General features: G+C 39.6%; 1 protein-coding gene across 14 annotated transcripts in view; it reads left to right on the forward strand.

Moving 5' to 3' along the window:
- Positions 1 to 19051, forward strand: part of CADPS (calcium dependent secretion activator) — a 482411-nt gene that overhangs the window by 360755 nt on the left and 102605 nt on the right. For all 14 annotated transcript variants that reach the window (XM_057554533.1, XM_057554534.1, XM_057554535.1 and 11 more), the window contains one exon: positions 18871 to 18977. In XM_057554533.1, coding sequence (XP_057410516.1) covers positions 18871 to 18977 — 107 coding nt within the window. The remainder of the gene's footprint in view (positions 1 to 18870; positions 18978 to 19051) is intronic.

Below are 19051 nucleotides of genomic sequence, written 5' to 3' on the forward strand. Positions count from 1 at the left end.
GTTTTCTGGCTTTGGCAATTTCCTTCTTGTTTGGTCCCCAAACTTCTGAGTATGTTTTGAGGAAAGGTCAAACTTAAAACTTCAATAAATATATAGTATGGATCACGGTTTTAAGGTCTAAAGGATTCTCCAAAGATAATTATCATCTGATTAGAATTGAATGCATTTCCAATCAGTTCAGAAAGCATTTTTGAGCAGGTGCCAAGCACCAGGCTAGCAATAAGTATTTGAAGACTCACAAACCTGTGTTCAAGGCATACAGGCCTTTTTCTCCCTGGAAGGAAAGGTGTTCATTTATTCATTCACTCATTAATTCATTCATTCATTAGACAAGTGCTTAGTGGGAGACTACCATGTGCCAGGTACAGTGGTAAAAGCCAGGGACTATGTAAACAAGAGGAAACAGCTGTTACCCTTATGAAGCATATGTGTCAATAGGTGTATAAGTGTAAATTACAAATTCAGTACGCAGCAACACCGATTGGTATAGAGTTGTATGTAAGAGGGCCTTGTCAGAAAACCATGGAAGTCTTCACAAGAATGGCAAGCTTGGACTTCGTCTTGAAAGATGAAATAGAATCAGTGAAAAGGAGGTGGGATTGGAAAGTGGAGAGGCACCCTAGATAAAGAGAGTAATATGTGCAAATACATAAAACCGTAGAGTTAATAAAAATAGCTAAAGCTTATTAAGTGTGTATTACATGCCAGGTACAACTCTAAGCGTTTTATGTATATTCACTCATTTAATCCTCAAAACCCCTTCTGCGGTAGCTACTACTATTATTCCCATTTTAGACATGAGCAAACTGAGATATGGAGAGGTTAAATAACACACTCCTAGAAGATTAAGTGAAACTAGAGTCTTCTTAAGAGTAAGCAGAGCTGGAGCGCCCAGGCATGTGATGGCCTGAGCACGTGATGTGGTCAACGCCAAGGTCCTCATGGGAAAAAAAAAAAAGAAGAAAAAGAAAAATAATTGGGCAAGCCTTCAAGATGGCGGAGCAGTAGGGTGTGGAGATCACCTTCCTCCCCACAAATAAATCAAAACTACATCTACATGTGGAACAACTCCTACGGAACACCTACTGAATGCTGGCATAAGACCTCAGACTTCCCAAAAGATGCCCTCAGGCGACCTACACACAGAGGCGGGGCCAAATCCAAAGCTGACCCCCAGGAGCTGTGCAAACAAAGAAGAGAAAGAGAAATCTCTCCCAGCAGCCTCAGGAGCAGTGGATTAAATCTCCACGGTCAACTTGATGTACCCTGCATCTGTGGAATACCTGAATAGACAACAAATCATCCCAAAATTGAGGCGGTGGACTATGGGAGCAACTATAACCTTGGGGTTTGCTTTCTGCATCTAATTGGTTTCTGGTTTTATGTTTATCTTAGTTTAGTATTTAGAGCTTATTATCATTGGTAGATTTGTTTATTGATTTGGTTGCTCTCTTCCTTTTTTTTTTTAATATATATATTTTTCCTTTTTCTCTTTTTGTGAGTGTGTATGTGTATGCTGCTTTGTGTGATTTTGTCTGTATACCTTTGCTTTTGCCATTTGTCCTAGGGTTCTGACTGTCCAGTTGTTTTGATTTCTTTTTTGTTTGTTTGTTTTTTAGTATTGTTTTTAGCTCTGGTTATCATTAGTGGATTTGTTTTTTGGTTTGGTTGCTCTCTTCTTTCTTTCTCTCTCTTTTTTTTAATTACTTTTTTATTTCTTTATTTTTAATAATTTTTTTCTGTTTTAATAACTTTATTTTATATATTTATTTCCTTCCTTCCTTCCTTCCTTCCTTCCTTCCTTCCTTGCTTGCTTGCTTGCTTGCTTGCTTGCTTGCTTGCTTGCTTTTTCCCTCCCTTTTCTTCTGAGCCATGTGGCTGACAGGGTCTTGGTGCTCTGGCTGGTGTCAGATCTGAGCCTCTGAGGTGGGAGAGCTGAGTCCAGGACACTGGTCCACCAGAGACCTCCAGGCCCAACGTAATATCAAATGGCAAGAGCTCTCCCAGAGATCTCCATCTCAGTGCTAACACCCAGCTCCACTCAATGACCAGCATGCTACAGTGCTGGACACACTATGCCAAACAACTAGCAAGACGGGAACACAACCCCACCCATTAGCAGAGAGGCTGCCTAAAATCATAATAAGGTCACAGACACCCCAAAACACACCACCGGACGCAGTCCTGCCCACCACAAAGACAAGATCCAGCCTTATCCACCAGAACACAGGCACTAGTCCCCTCCACCAGGAAGCCTACACAACCCACTGAATCACCCTTACCCACTGGGAGAAGACACCAAAAACAATGGGAACTACGAACAGCAGCCTGTGAAAAGGAGACCCCAAACACAGTAAGTTAAGCAAAATGAGAAGACAGAAAAACACACAGCAGATAAAGGAACAAGGTAAAAACCCACCAGACCAAATAAATGAAGAGGAAATAGGCTGTCTACCCGAAAAAGAATTCAGAGTAATGATAGGAAAGATGATCCAAATTCTTGGAAATAGAATGGAGAAAATACAAGAAACGTTTAACAAGGACCTAGAAGAACTAAAGAGCAAACAAACAATGATGAACAACACAATAAATGAAATTAAAAATTCTCTAGAAGGAATCAATAGCAGAATAACTGAGACAGAAGAACGGATAAGTGACCTGGAAGATAAAATAGTGGAAATAACTACTGCAGAGCAGAATGAAAAGAATTGAGGACAGTCTCAGAAACCTCTGGGACAACATTAAATGCACCAACATTCAAATTATAGGGGTCCCAGAAGAAGAAGAGAAAAAGAAAGGGACTGAGAAAATATTTGAAGAGATTATAGTTGAAAACTTCCTTAATATGGGAAAGGAAATAGTCAATCAAGTCCAGGAAGCGCAGAGAGTCCCATACAGGGTAAATCCAAGGATAAACATGCCAAGACACATATTAATCAAACTATCAAAAATTAAATACAATTAAATTGTAGCAAAGGAAAAGCAAAACTAATATACAAGGGAATCCCCATAAGGTTAACAGCTGATGTTTCAGCAGAAACTCTGCAAGCCAGAAGGGAACGGCAGGACATATTTAAAGTGATGAAAGGGAAAAACCTACAACCAAGATTACTCTACCCAGCAAGGATCTCATTCAGATTCGACAGAGAAATTAAAACCTTTACAGACAAGCAAAAGCTAAGAGAATTCAGCACCACCAAACCAGCTCTACAACAAATGCTAAAGGAACTTCTCTAGGCAGGAAACACAAGAGAAGGAAAAGACTTACAATAATAAACCCAAAACATTTAAGAAAATGGGAATAGGAACATACATATTGATAACTACCTTAAATGTAAATGGATTAAATGATCCAACCAAAAGACATAGACTGGCTGAATGTATACAAAAACAAGACCCGTATATATACTGTCTACAAGAGACCCACTTCAGACCTAGGGACACACACAGACTGAAGGTGAGGGCATGGAAAAAGATATTCCATGCAAATGGAAATCAAAAGAAAGCTGGAGTAGCAATTCTCATATCAGACAAAATAGACTTTAAAATAAAGACTATTACAAGAGACAAAAAAGGACACTACATAATGATCAAGGGATCAATCCAAGAAGAAGATATAACAATTATAAATATTTATGCACCCAACACAGGAGCACCTCAATACATAAGGCAAATGCTAACAGCCATAAAAGGGGAAATTGACAGTAACACAATCGTAGTAGGGGACTTAGCACCCCACTTTCACCAATGGACAGATCATCCAAAATGAAAATAAATAAGGAAACACAAGCTTTAAATGATACATTAAACAAAATGGACCTAATTGATATTTATAGGGCATTCCATCCAAAAACAGCAGATTACATTTTCTTCTCAAGTGCTCATGGAACATTCTCTAGGATAGATCATATTTTGGGTCACAAATCAAGCCTCGGTAAATTTAAGAAAATTGAAATAGTATCAAGCATCTTTTCCAACCACAACACTATGAGACTAGGTATCAATTACAGGAAAAAAAATCTGTAAAAAATACAAACGCATGGAGGCTAAACAATACACTACTAAATAACCAAGAGATCACTGAGGAAATCAAAAATAGCTAGAAACACATGAGAATGAAAACATGACAACCCAAAACCTATGGGATGCAGCAAAAGCAGTTCTAAGAGGGAGGTTTATAGCAATACAATCCTACCTCAAGAAACAAGAAACATCTCAAATAAACAAGCTAACCTTACACCTAAAGCAATTAGAGAAAGAAGAACAAAAAAACCCCAAAGTTAGCAGAAGGAAAGAAATCATAAAGATCAGATCAGAAATAAATGAATAAGAAATGAAGGAAACAATAGCAAAGATCAGTAAAACTAAAAGCTGGTTCTTTGAGAAGATAAACAAAATTGATAAACCATTAGCTAGACTCATCAAGAAAAAAAGGGAGAAGACTCAAATCAATAGAAATGAAAAAAGAGAAGTAACACCTGACACTGCAGAAATACACAGGATCATGAGAGATTACTGCAAGCAACTCTATGCCAATAAAATGCCAATAAAAAGGACAACCTGGAAGAAATGGACAAATTCTTAGAAAAGCGCAACCTTCCCAGACTGAACCAGGAAGAAATAGAAAATATAAACAGATCAGTCACAAACACTGAAATTGAAACTGATTAAAAATCTTCCAACAAAGGCCCAGGACCAGATGGCTTCACAGGTGAATTCTATCAAACATTTAGAAAAGAGCTAACACCTATCCTTCTCAAATTCTTCCAAAATATAGCAGAGGGAGGAACACTCCCAAACTCATTCTACGAGGCCACCATCACCCTGATACCAAAACCAGGCAAAGATGCCACAATAAAAGAAAACTACAGGCCAATATCACTGATGAACATAGATGCAAAAATCCTCAACAAAATACTAGCAAATAGGGCTTCCCTGGTGGCGCAGTGGTTGAGAGTCTGCCTGCCAATGCAGGGCACACGGGTTCGAGCCCTGGTCTGGGAAGATCCCACATGCCGCGGAGCAACTGGGCCCGTGAGCCACAGCTACTGAGCCTGCGCGACTGGAGCCTGTGCTCTCCGCAACAAGAGAGGCCACGATAGTGAGAGGCCCGCGCACCGCGATGAAGAGTGGCCCCGCTCGCCGCAACTAGAGAAAGCCCTCGCACAGAAACGAAGACCCAACACAGCCAAAAAAAAAATACTAGCAAATAGAATCCAACAGCATATTCAAAGGATCATACATCATGATCAAGTGGGATTTATCCCAGGAATGCAAGGATCCTTCAATATGTGCAAATCAATCAATGTGATACACCATATTAACAAATTGAAGGAGAAAAACCATGTGATCATCTCAAGATGCAGAAAAAGCTTCCAACAAAATTCAATACTCATTTATGATAAAAACCCTCCAGAAAGTAGGCATAGAGGGAACTTACCTCAACATAATAAAGGCCGTATATGACAGATCCACAGCCAACATGGCTCTCAATGGTGAAAAACTGAAACCATTTCCACTAAGATCAGGAAGAAGGCAAGGTTGCCCACTCTCATCACTGTTATTCAACATAGTTTTGGAAGTTTTAGCCACAGCAATCAGAGAAGAAAAAGAAATAAAAGGAATCCAAACCAGAAAAGAAGAAGTAAAACTGTCACTGTTTGCAGATGACATGATACTATACATAGAGAATCCTAAAGATGCTACCAGAAAACTACTAGAGCTAATCAATGAATTTGGTATAGTAGCAGGATACAAAATTAATGCCAGAAATCTCTTGCGTTCCTATACACTAATGATGAAAAATCTGAAAGAGAAATTAAGGAAACACTCCCATTTACCATTGCTACAAAAAGAATAAAATACCTAGGAATAAACCTACCTACGGAGACGAAAGACCTGTATGCAGAAAACTATAAGACACTGATGAAAGAAATTAAAGAGGATACAAACAGATGGAGAGATATACCATGTTCTTGGATTGGAAGAATCAACATTGTGAAAATGACTCTACTACCCAAAGCAATCTACAGATTCAGTGCAATCCCTATCAAACTACCACTGGCATTTTTCACAGAACTAGAACAAAAAAGTTCACAGTTTGTATGGAAACAGAAAAGACCCCGAATAGCCAAAGCAAGCTTGAGAAAGAAAAACGGAGCTGGAGGAATCAGGCTCCTGGACTTCACACTATACTACAAAGCTACAGTAATCAAGACAGTATGGTACTGGCACAAAAACAGAAATAGAGATCAATGGAACAGGATAGAAAGCCCAGAGATTAAACCCATGCACTTATGGTCACCTTATTTTTGATAAAGGAGTCAAGAGTATACAATGGAGAAAAGACAGCCTCTTCAATAAGTGGTGCTGGGAAAACTGGACAACTACGTGTAAAAGAATGAAATTAGAACACTTCCTAACACCATACACAAAAGTAAACTCCAAATGGATTAAAGACCTAAATGTAAGGCCAGACACTATCAAACTCTTAGAGGAAAACATAGGCAGAACACTCCATGACATAAATCACAGCAAAATCCTTTTTGACCCACCTCCTAGAGAAATGGAAATAAAAACAAAAATGAACAAATGGGACCTAATGAAACTTAAAAGCTTTTGCACAGCAAAGGAAACCATAAACAAGACAAAAAGATAACCCTCAGAATGGGAGAAAATATTTGCAAACAAAGCAACCCACAGAGGATTAATCTCCAAAATATACAAGCAGCTCATGCAGCTCAATATCAAAAAAACAAACAACCCAATCCAAAAATGGGCAGAAGACCTAAATAGACATTTCTCCAAAGAATATATACAGATTGCCAACAAACACATGAAAGGATGCTCAACATCACTAATCATTAGAGAAATGCAAATCAAAGCTACAATGAGGTATCACCTCATACTGGTCAGAATGGCCATCATCAAAAAATCTACAAACAGTAAATGCTGGAGAGGGTGTGGAGAAAAAGGAACCCTCCTGCACTGTTGCTGGGAATGTAAATTGATACAGCCACTATGGAGAACAGTATGGAGGTTCCTTAAAAAACTAAAAATAGAACTACCATACGACCCAGCAATCCCACTACTGGGCATATACCCTGAGAAATCCATAATTCAAAAAGAGTCATGTACCGCAATGTTCATTGCAGCTCTATTTACAATAGCCAGGACATGGAAGCAACCTAAGTGTCCATCTAGAGATGAATGGATACAGAAGATGTGGCACATATATACAATGGAATATTACTCAGCCATGAAAAGAAACGAAGTTGAGTTATTTGTAGTGAGGTGGATGGACCTAGAGACTGTCATACAGAGTGAAGTAAGTCAGAAAGAGAGAAACAAATACCGTATGCTAACACATATATATGGAATCTAAAAAAACAAAATAATGGTTCTGAAGAATGTAGTGGCGGGACAGGAATAAAGATGCAGATGTAGAGAATGGACTTGAGGACACGGGGAGGGGGAAAGGTAAGGTGGGATGAAGTGAGAGAGTGGCATGGACATATATACACTACCAAATGTAAAATAGATAGCTAGTGGGAAGCAGCCGCACAGCACAGGGAGATCAGCTTGGTGCTTTGTGACCACCTAGAGGGGTGGGATAGGGAGGGTGGGAGGGAGGGAGATGCGAGAGGGAGGGGATATGGGGATATATGTATATGTATAGCTGATTCACTTTGTTATCAAGCAGAAACTGACACACCATTATAAAGCGATTATACTCTAATAAAGATGTTAATAAAAAAAAAAAGTCAGCAGAGGCAGCATCTGAGGCCAGATAGAGGCCACACTCTGAAGTACTCCGTAATTCGATGTGGCTGCACAGCAGGGTGAAATGATGGCAGGCGTGGGTGCTGAGGATGGCAACAGACGCAGGAGGCAGGATCTCCAAGACCTTTACGTGCCTTCATATACAGAGTTCAGACTGTCTCTCATGGTCCAAAGGCTTTTCACCTGGCTTTATACCAACTATTGCATGCAGATTTTTCGCAAGAAAAATCCCACATGTCTCACTTCCAAAGGTGATAAAGAGCCACCGAAAGGTCTTCAAGCAAGGGGACGACGGCTTGGTGTTTTGCACTCCAGAAAAATCATACTGGCTGGGATGGAGAGAAAGGATGGAGGAGGAGGAAGAGAGTAAAACTGTACCTAAAAGTTAAGGTCAAAGCAGAGTTGGGTTTGAAGCTTGGTACATCCAAGGCCTCTTCTTGGCAAAAGTAGATCTCAGTCCTGATCGAAATCATAATCACTTCTTTCCCAATCTTTACATCTTTTTTCCTACCCTCCCCCTCCCTTTTCAATTTCCTTTGAGGGAAACAAAGCCTGAATCGCTGGATAGGTATGCAAAACTGAATGCGTGCAGGTGGCCCGGCACAGCTGGAGTTACATGTACAAATCGGGGTGAAATACAGACAGCTGCAGAGTCCTTCAGTCAGGCTGTGTTTTGCAAGGCTCCGGGACTCTGCAGATGGCATTTTGGTGGGCTTATGCTTTCTGTCTGGTAGCATTATTAGAAATTAAATGTTCAGTTTAATTACAGTATCTCAAGAAAAAAAATGTAAAAGGCTGTTACTCTACAAGAGAAAAGCTGTGACTCCTGTAAATGAATCCTATTATTTTAAATACATTTCCATTTAAACCATCGCACGTTGTGAACCCAGCAAGCTCTGAGAAAGTCTACACTCCTATTGCTGTTTTGCCTCAGTTCTTGGCTAAATACTTGCATAATTTTCTGAGCATCGGAACAGTTCTACTGGAACTTGAAATAAAACAATTTTTCCTTCAAATATGGCAAGGATTTGCAAAATTAGATAGTTAGATAGATAGACAGACAGACAGACAGTCTACCCATGGGCCCAAGCACTATGCTAAGGACTTTACATGGTGATCTGATTCATTCTTTACCTTAGTTCCATGGAGAATGCTTCATTATTGCCCCTCTTACAGATGAGGAGGCTGAGCTTTGGAAAGGATAAATGACATTTTCCAGCAGGATTTGAACCCAGATCATTCTAAATTCAAACACCATGCTTTTTTGTTTGTTTGTTTGTTTGCTTGTCTCTTTCCACCATGCAGTCTGTCCAGCTGATGTGACAGGCAATTGGATAATACCCTTTCACTCAGTGGATGAATTCAAAAGTATACAACTTTTAATTCAGGAAGACCACCAAAAAACAGAGCAGTCCTTTCTGGGACCAGATAATTGCCAAAATCTCTCCCCTGTGAAGTCTTCTGAGGACAGTTGAGATTCCCTGAGATTGCCAAAGAACTGAAGATTTTTCTTTTCTTCCCAAGTGACAGAAACCTTCTAGAGCAAGCCAAATCCATCCAAAGGACTTCCAAGCAGATTCTGTAGTGTTGAGTTTCTGTATCTTTTCCCATCTCCATTAAACTTCTTATAGGTCCAAGTCCAGTAGAAGGAGAAAAAGGGGGCAAGTAAGACTGTGATACTCACCACACACAGTATGAAGGCACCCACCCAAGAAACCAGTGAGGGCAAATCCATCTCAGCAAGATCCAGGCCATCCTAAAATCCTAAATCGAGGACCATCTCGTGCTTCATATCTTATACACAAGGGACTAAATGTTTTTCTTTTCATCCTTCGTGTTTTAGTGATACACAAATCAGGGTTTCCAAGCCAAAATTATTCTGTAGACTAGGATCTCATCTATACTTTATAAAAAATGAGGAGGGCAAGGAGAAACATGTTTCAAACACTCTCACCAAGGAAGATCTTGGAGGAAGAGAGGATGTGTTAACAATATGCCACGAATCAATAAATATGAAACTAATGTCTCTTCTACCAGAAAAGAAAAAGACACGCTGCCGATCATAATCATGATAGCAACTGTCATTTATTGAGAATTTAGTATGTGCCAAGTAGATACATGCATATCTCATTTAATTTTCACAACAATTCTATGAGATAAGTATTTTATTACCATATTTCATTGAATCTAAAAGCCATCAATTATAAGACACACCATTAATTTATGTACTCCTAAGAATAAAATAATGCTGCCAACTAAATTGTGACACGCCATCAAATGTAAGATGCTTCCAATTTCAGAAATGTTAAAATGTGCCTCTTACACTCCATGAAATAAGAAATCACTCTGTTGTCTGCAGAAATACAGAGAAATAGAAATAGATGTTAAGTAACTGGGTCCAAGGCCACATAGCTGGTTAGTTGTAGAGACAGCATTTGAACACAAGCCTAATTCCAAAGCCCACACTTTCAACTTCTATACTATGAAACACCTGTGATTATTAATGATAAAATTATAACACCACAAAGGGGTTTCGCAATCACTGAATCCCAGAGCTTCATTTGACAGGTGGGGAAACCAAGGCTTAGAGAAAAGAAGCCAGTTTCAAAATAAGATGGGCAGTGAGTGATTCTAGTCTGGGGTCCTGCACACTATTTAGGGCCTTCACACATACCCACTCCCCTCCAGCCCCTGCCACTAGGCTGCCTTGTCTTTTAGCCAAGAGATACTGGCCCCACTCACAATTTAGTAACTGGTCTCGCTTCCAGTGTGACAGCTGAAGAAGCCAGGCATCCACACACTAGAATCCTAAACATACAGCTCCAAGAAAACAGTACCCCAGGACCAGCCTGAGCACTCAGGATCTGTTATACCAAAAATTTAAATCACAATCTTGGCTCCAATGAGTTTTTTAACCTCTTTAAGTCTCCCTTTTATCTTCTGTCAAAGGGGTTAATAATGGTTCCTCCTCCCAAAGGATTGTTGCAAAGATTAAAACACATATTCCAAACAAAGCTCTTAACACAGTGCCTGGCATATAGTAAGCACCCATTACTATCTATCTGTCTGTCTATCTATAGAGATATAATTTTATATATGTTATTATTATAAACATAAAATTATATGTTATTATTTGTGTGTTATTTAAAAGGAAACCTCCAAATCCAAATGTGCAATATAGACATATTATTTGATTCCAGAAATGGAATATAAAACAATGCTTCTCCAAATTTGATGTTTATACAAATCTCCGGGGATCTTGTTAAGATGTAGATTCTGATTTGGTAGGTCTGGTGTGGAGCCTGGAAATCTGACAGACTCTTAGGTGATGCTGAAGCTGCTGAGGCAGGGGTTGCAGTTTGGATGTCAGCAGAATAGAAGAGGCAGCTGATTTATCTCTTTATCATAAATTCCAAAATAAAACATTGCAATATTGTTCCACATATATTTGTTAAACACCCACTAAGTTCCAGGACCTGTGCCAGGCACCAGGGGAGGGAGCAATGAGGAAAAGCAACCGAGGTCCCTACCCTTGGGAAGCTCCAAATAAACTGGAGAACACAGGCATAAAACAAGTAATTTCATCTGGTGACTGTGCTGTAGAGGGAGATGATGCAAGATGCTGCAGGAATGCAGCACATGGGGATTTCACCTAGGCCGAGGTCTTTGATGCATGGCAGGGAGGAGGAGGTCATGGAGGTAAAGGGCTGGTTCCCAAGTAGAACTGTCTGGGATGTCCCTGGGCCTTGTTGAAGTGTTTGCCTCTGCTCATCATCCTTCCAGATGCCCCAAGATCCTGTCCCAAAGAGCTTGTGGCCATATATGTGAAAGTTTATTTGGGGGCTGGGTGAATATTTAATAGTACTATTAAATCAGTATTCTTGCTAGAGCAAGTGCTCAAAAACAACAACAGCAACAACAACCTTAAATAGCTTAAGCAAGAAAAGGTCATTTTTGGCCTATGTAGTTAGGAAATGCATGGAGGGATTGGGCTCAGAAATAAAGACTTTTAGTTTGTTTTGATCTCTCCAACTGTTGACAGCCTTCTTTAACGTGACTGGGAGTCATGGTAGGAGGGGTTGGGAGCAACATAGCCACAGATCGCACCAGCTTTTTATCCTAGCCAATGACTCTGGAGGAAAAAGAACTTTCCTCCCTATGAAACTATATACAATTCCAGAGAACAGTCTCATTGGCCCAGCTAGGGTCACATGTTAATCCCTGAGCCAATCACAACACCCATGGTGGTGCTGGGATGCTATGGTTGGCCTGGCTTGGCTCACATGACTGTCCCTGTAGGATTTATTGCTTGCATTCCCACTAGAGCCACATGGAGTGGAGGAGAGGCAATTCTGAGCAAGGCGACTGCACATACAAGAATAACAGATGTCCACTACTGTGTCTATCCAGAATTAACTTTACTTTTATTAGGTACAACATCTCAGTCTCAGGGACAAAGCCTGACTTGGGATACAAAGATACCAAATTGGAGAAAAAAAAATATTATAATAGCATTATTTCTTTCTTGTAGATATAATTTATTTTAATTTAAATACAAATAACTTTAATTATCTTAAATCATTTTTCATCACATTAAGACACCTGAAGTTGTTCTCTGGTTTGGAGGTTTAAGTTATAATGTTTACTATTCAGCAATTCAGCTTAATGCATTTGTTAAGTAACCAGGGGCTTTGGGTAAGAGATAAAAGTTGCTGTATAGTTTTTATGCACATGGCAACCACAGAGTATTTGGTTTTCCATGAAAGCACACCATTGGGCAGGATTCACTGAGGATTTCCTTCCACCAGTATTTGAGGACCTGCCCTGGGCCAGGTACTGTTCTAGCCCCTAGAAATAAAGAATTCATTGGGCTTAGGAGAAGACAAACATACATATAATTGGCCATTATTAAGGGGCCATAAGTGCTCAAGTAGAGGTATCAACAGAGGAGCTGAGCCTGTGTTATGAAGGCATAACTCTTTTTGGTGAGGAGAGGAGGGAAGGCTCTTAAAGGCTTTTGAGCAGAAGTATGACAGGTTCAGACGTGTGCTTTATGGAGATCAGCATGGACGCTGCATGATCAATGAACTACAGGGGACGGAAGGAACTAAATGCTGGCTTGGAGTCTTTAGCAACAGTTGAGGTGGAGGTGATGAGACTTGAGTTGCATGTCTACCCCCACAGCAAGAGTGTGGGCACCTGATCTCATACAGTGGGAGGTAAAATCAGGAGACATGTTAGAGGTAGAATGGACAGGCCATGCTGCCCACGTCCTTACAGGGAAGAGACAGAGATGGTTGCAATGAAAAGAGCAGAGAAAACAATCCATGATTCATTCACTGGTCTTTATTACCATATAGTTTATACTGTCCTAAAGATGGAATCTTCTGAAAGGGAGTGATGAAGATACAGGGAATCAAGTGTATTTGATGGCATGCCCCACTAAAGAAATTATGTTGGATTATAGCGCTAAATGTATGGTCCGTGGAGCCATCATTTCAGGGAGGCAGAGGACTCTGGAAAGTGTGTTGTGGCTACCTGCTTAGCATTCTATTCCTACTCTAGCTTGTATCCACCCCTACCCCCAAATCCTAGTGAATTGCTCCAGGCTAGTTATTTTTAGTAATAGTGTAATACAAACACTGGCATCTTCAGCAACACATAAATCGGTTGGAACTTGGTTGTAAGTGGGCTTTCCATCCACCATATCCATCTTTCATATGATATTTCAGGGACTGGCAATTCACTTGCTGGAACAGAGACGGTCAGGTTATTTAAGGGCTAATTGGAGAGTCTCTCACTCCTGGATGCCTCTCTTCCTTGGCTTAGCTGAGCCTGCAGAGGAATTCTCTTTTTATTTTTCTGCAGTCACATTTAACTCCCTCTCTGGAAGCCAAGCAGATTTAATTGTGTAAACATGAGCAATGGTAATTGGGTAAATGAAGTTGGAAACCAAGGTATGATGTTTTTGTTTTGCTCTGTGAGGGGAAAAAAATAGGGAGCTTGTTTTTCTATGGTGGCAAACCTCACTGTCAGAATTCTGGACAGACAGTTGGCAGGAGGGAATCCCTTTACGAATTTTCATCAAGACCCATTGAGCTGAAATATGTATCTGCTGCCTCGCCGGTTATGGTTCAGCCTGGGGACATTTCATTGTTTTATAAAGCACCATATCAAGTGGTTTACACAGGTTCTGTTATCTGGGAAGAATAAATGAGGAGTTTCCCTAAGAATTGCACACTCAAGTAATACACATTCAAAGAGCCAGAAGAAGGTGTTACCAGAGATGCACCCAACTTTCCGCCCAGCTATAGGTGGAAACCAGATTTTAACGAAACGTAAAATGTAGAGTACCTTTTTATAAAGAAGAGATTAGTAGTTGCCTTCCTTTATATAGCTGTCATTTAAAAGTGATTTTCTAAAATTCTATTTACACGCAGTCATTCCCAAACAAAAGATTTAAGTAAGAGGAGAATAGTGAATAGATGTTCTTTTTTTTTTTTGGTCTTTCATTTCAAACATTGAGGTGATCCCACAAGAAAAGAATGACATGAACTTTTGCTTTTAAGAGATGGTTTTTCCAGAATATTATATTTATCCTAATTTCTCATATTTTTTTTAATTAATGGTGCTAGAATTGCATTTCCTGTAAGCCTGCAGTAAAATTCATTTTCCCAGTTGAAAAATTCAAGCAAACCAAGAAGCAAACTTGGCAATCACCACACAGATTGCTTTATAAACGAGAACCATTAGAAAGGACCAGGTCTGAGGTTAATGAGACCCTCATTAAAGAGAGAGAATTGCAGAAGCTGATAGTGCTCCGTGCCTGTGTTGAAGGAGAGGCTATTGTTATAGGATGTTTGCTGTGCTGATATTGTAAACCACATGACAGATGGGTCAAGTGCTGATTACCGTATTCTAACATTTGGAATAGCAAGTAACATATTTGATAAGCTGGCAAGTTTTTATATATGATTCAACCCACAATATAAAAGCCATGAGAATTCCAAGTTGAAAATAATTAAATGAGCTGGAAACAATCAGATACCACACATTTTTTTCCCCCAAAATGACAGATTTTGACATGTTGAAATTCCACAAAGGGAGCAAGAATATTCCCTAGCTCACTTGAACTAATAACGGCTCTTCATCTGCTTTTGCAAAGCAATTAATTCCTGCCTTCCCACAGTGTAGGAGATAACAATGAACATTTGTAGGCACCTGAAGCTTTACAGAGATCCATCCCATGCACTGTTTTATTTGTTCTTATCAACAACCCTGCAAGGTACACAAAAAAGATGTTAATAGTCTCAATTTATAGAGGAGGAAGCTGAAGCACAGAGAGGCTTAAGTAGAAGGTACAATGTTACATAGGAAGTTAAGTCGCATGCTGGGGATAAGAAGCCAGACCCTCCAATTATGTCAACATCAAGGGCTGTTTCTGGTCACCTGGAAGGAGGAAGCAGCTATTAACATATAGGTGTTGTTCTTTACTGTACAAAAAGTCTATCTTCTTTTGGTCAATGATGCCGCCACCATCATTCATGTGTATCCATCTGGATGAAGGCATCCAGGATTTGCATTCTGCTTCTGAGTGTCTCAGTACGGTGGTGCTGAGGGTGCTGGTAAGAGTCCCGTCCCTTGTCAGACAGTGTCACACTTCTGTAACGTTGCAGTCACGCCAAGGAAGCAGCAGCTCTCCATTCGTGTTTGATCGTTTTTGCTTGTTTGTTTGTTCTTCTCAGAGTTTGTCATCTTAATTGTCATCCTTCGTGACAGTCACTTTGTCTCTTTACTTTTTTACCATCTCTCTTCACCTACCCGAGCAACTCCCCCTCCACTTCCTGGGCCTCCTCCACCCACCCAAATGCAGACCAGCATGTTATATCAGAGGCTCAAAGGCATGCCTAGGCCAAAATCAAGTACTGTAAACTTCTACCTTTCCTTTATTCGACAGCTTTCTAGTTCAGTTGGCTTTTTTTGTTCATTTCTTTGGAAATTTTGTTTAGCATACTAACCTGAGGCTCAGACTCTTGAGTTTGACACTGTAGGTTTTGAGAGACTCGAAAAGAGAGCATTTATTTCCCAATGTCCACATTTTTTTTTTTTGTCTAGCTCTGTCTGACATATGCAACATTTTCAAACCTCAATGTCAGCACAAAATAACATTGTTGCATAACATTTTGCATGACGATTTTTTTTCTACGTTATGAGCTTCAATTCTGTTGTATGAAATGTTTACCAATTATATTGTATTTTTAGTTCCCCTTCGTCAGTGCTCCAGCTAGTACAAGATTGGGTGATAGGAATATTGCAATATATTTCCAGATACTGCAGACAGCAGACGTGACCCAAAAAAATCGTCTCTAAGCACAAATTTCTCCTTGACCTCTGTTGGGGGGGAGGGAGGAGGGACTAGAGGATTTTGCACAATATTTTCTTTAAAGACAACATCTTAAAGAAGTTGCTTTTTGTACCATTTTTACTAGCTAGTGAGTTAGCAATGCAGGTGAAGAGGAAATTACAGTTGTGTCTCAATAAAGTAGCTTGATCTGCAGATAATGGAATTGCAGCTAATTAATAATAAATGAAAGTCTGGCTACATGGGTTCATTGGAAGATCAAACGTTCTAGATTCAAGGATACTTAACCTGCTGACTTTAAATGGTTGCATGTTAAAGCAAAATTGCAAAAGGTTTTATTAAACATACTGTCTGTATATATACATCAGGCATACACATATCTACGTGCATGTGTACACACTCACAGAAAGACTGCGTGTGCATGTACACTTGATGTGTATCTATTGATATATATGGTAGTCAATCTAAGAGCACTGCCTATTAAAACAAATCTTCAGGTGGTCCTAGCTTACGCATCTTGGATTTCTCCAAACACAAAGATCATTCACAGCTTCTAAATAAAAATACATAAAAATATTGATGTGATTTCCATTTCTATATCATATGTCATGGACAGATAGAATTCCCCTAGATTTGGTGAGTGTTCCACCTGAAAGGACAATGTTCTCTATTTTGAAAGTAAGAGATTTCAAAGATGTGCCCCAAGTGGGATTTCCTGCAGATTTGTATTAATGTGCAGGCTTGTCTGCTTCCTAGAAGATGTATGTAAGTGTGTGATGTGTGTATGTGGGTGTATGTGTCAAATGGGTAATAAGCATAGGATGAGGAATTTGCAAATTGATGTGTAAATGTGAATATCAACTAACAAAAAAAATAGTAGCCTATGCATATTTACTATCAAAATGCAAATACCTCACTCTACACATATTACCCCAACATATATACACAGTATGTTTGTAGAAATGCCTGAAAGTCTACTAACAGAATTATGATAGTCCACTTATGAAATTATAAACAGACCAGGTGCCCCAAAAGCACAGAAATCAATCTTGTCACTCATTCTTTCTCCAAATATTTATTGCTTTGGACCAGGCAGTGAGCTGTCAGTCCCTAAACTCTGCACATTTCCTTACTCTGAGTGTTGGAGGTTCTCTGCCTAATCTGCATATTTATTTCCCCACAGCTCCCACCTTCATGTCCTAACCTCATATGCAACCACACTTCCAGCTGAGCCTGGCAGAGACAATGGAGTGTTCCATTGGCCTGAGTCCACAAAGCCCAGTGTCACACCAGTCATTAGGCTCTGTTGGAGTGAAACTTTCAACACCTCAATAACCTTACTCTTAGGTCCATCACTCTTAGGTCCCATTGGCTGGACCACTCCATTTGCACAGTGTTTCATAGAATTTTTCTTTTTCATTGCTAAATCGTAGATTACTAATCATCTGACATGTTCATCGCCTATTTAACAAATGCACAAGGAAACAATTATGAGGAGCTGCTTGTTTGTTTGTTTTTTTAATTAACAATCTCTACGATTTTGTTTCCCACTCCACACCACGCAAAACCAAACCAGCACCAACAAACCAACCCTTCCTGTGAAGTATTGAGTAATCTTCTTTAGCCAGAAAAATCCTGAAGCCAAAACACACCTGCTTCAGATGAAGAGATTAAAATAAGTTTCAGCAGTCCTTTTGTGCACATATATATCCTCCTTGTGGAATCGTGCTCAAGGATCCTTATTGCCGTTACACCCATGGGCTCTAAATGACTCGGGCATCAAGGTTTGAAGGGGTCTGAGCATGAACTACAAGTTCCCCTGTGAGTTTAGACTGGTTGAATTCAGGCCATTTCATTGGCTAAGAAAACCTTTATGTTTCAAATAGTACTCTTTTCCCCCACAGGAAAAAAAAATGTAATTTTTGGTAACATAATAACATTGCCAAACAGTCATGAATTTAGCTCTATAAAGGATACAACAGAAATCAGGGTTCAGTTTGTTCTTGAGTGTGATCAAAGCCCTTTCAACACAGTAGAAACTAAAAGAAAAAAATGGAGTACATTGTTGCCACCTAACTGATAACATTTCATTTGTACCAACCAGTGGCTCAAACCACTTCATCCAATAATCTACACCCAACACTCTTTTAAAAATTCTATCCTGCCTTCTACCTAATGGCCCAAGAATGTCCGTTAATTCTCAATCTCCTCCCTGGACAATTTAAAACAGCTAGACCTTTGAATCTGCTTTTTTCCAATGCCTGTTAAACATACAGACCTAGACCGAAAAACAATGCTGTAGTATCAACTGTCAAGGGACAAACGTGGCAGCAATCAAGACTAAGCTTCTGTTACACCTTCTCACCTCAGGAAGCACGAGCACTGACTAGAGAGGGATATAAGATAGTCCATTTATGCTGTCTTTAAAGAACATGTGTACAAAATGTCGCCAAATTTGAAATGGGCTGTCATAGTCTTAATATAGCTTAATAAGCAAATTGGAAGCTGGAGCACTGCTTTTTCTTAATATGTATTATAATAATGATGGTGATGATAATAAAATGGCTTTATGGTTTGCTCACTACTAATTATGTGGCACTTAACAGTTGCATGAAACTTTCAAAAAAAATGGGTAACTCTTTGAAATTTCTTATCCACTAGTTCTAATGGCCACAAAACTAGCCTGCCGCTTTCGCTGAATTTTAACACAAATTCTTGTACTACAGAAAATGTAGGCCGGTTAATCACTCCTGCCAAAAAGCTGGAAGACACAATACGTCTTGCTGAACTAGTCATTGAAGTTCTTCAGCAAAACGAGGAACACCATGCAGAGGTAAGCGGGCATCAAGGGCAAAGTCTCTTGTTCCTTAGATGATGTTGCAGAACTGATTCTACCAGCAACTTTGT

The sequence above is a fragment of the Balaenoptera acutorostrata genome, chromosome 10, assembly GCF_949987535.1.
Source record: "Balaenoptera acutorostrata chromosome 10, mBalAcu1.1, whole genome shotgun sequence".
Lineage (NCBI taxonomy): Eukaryota > Metazoa > Chordata > Mammalia > Artiodactyla > Balaenopteridae > Balaenoptera > Balaenoptera acutorostrata.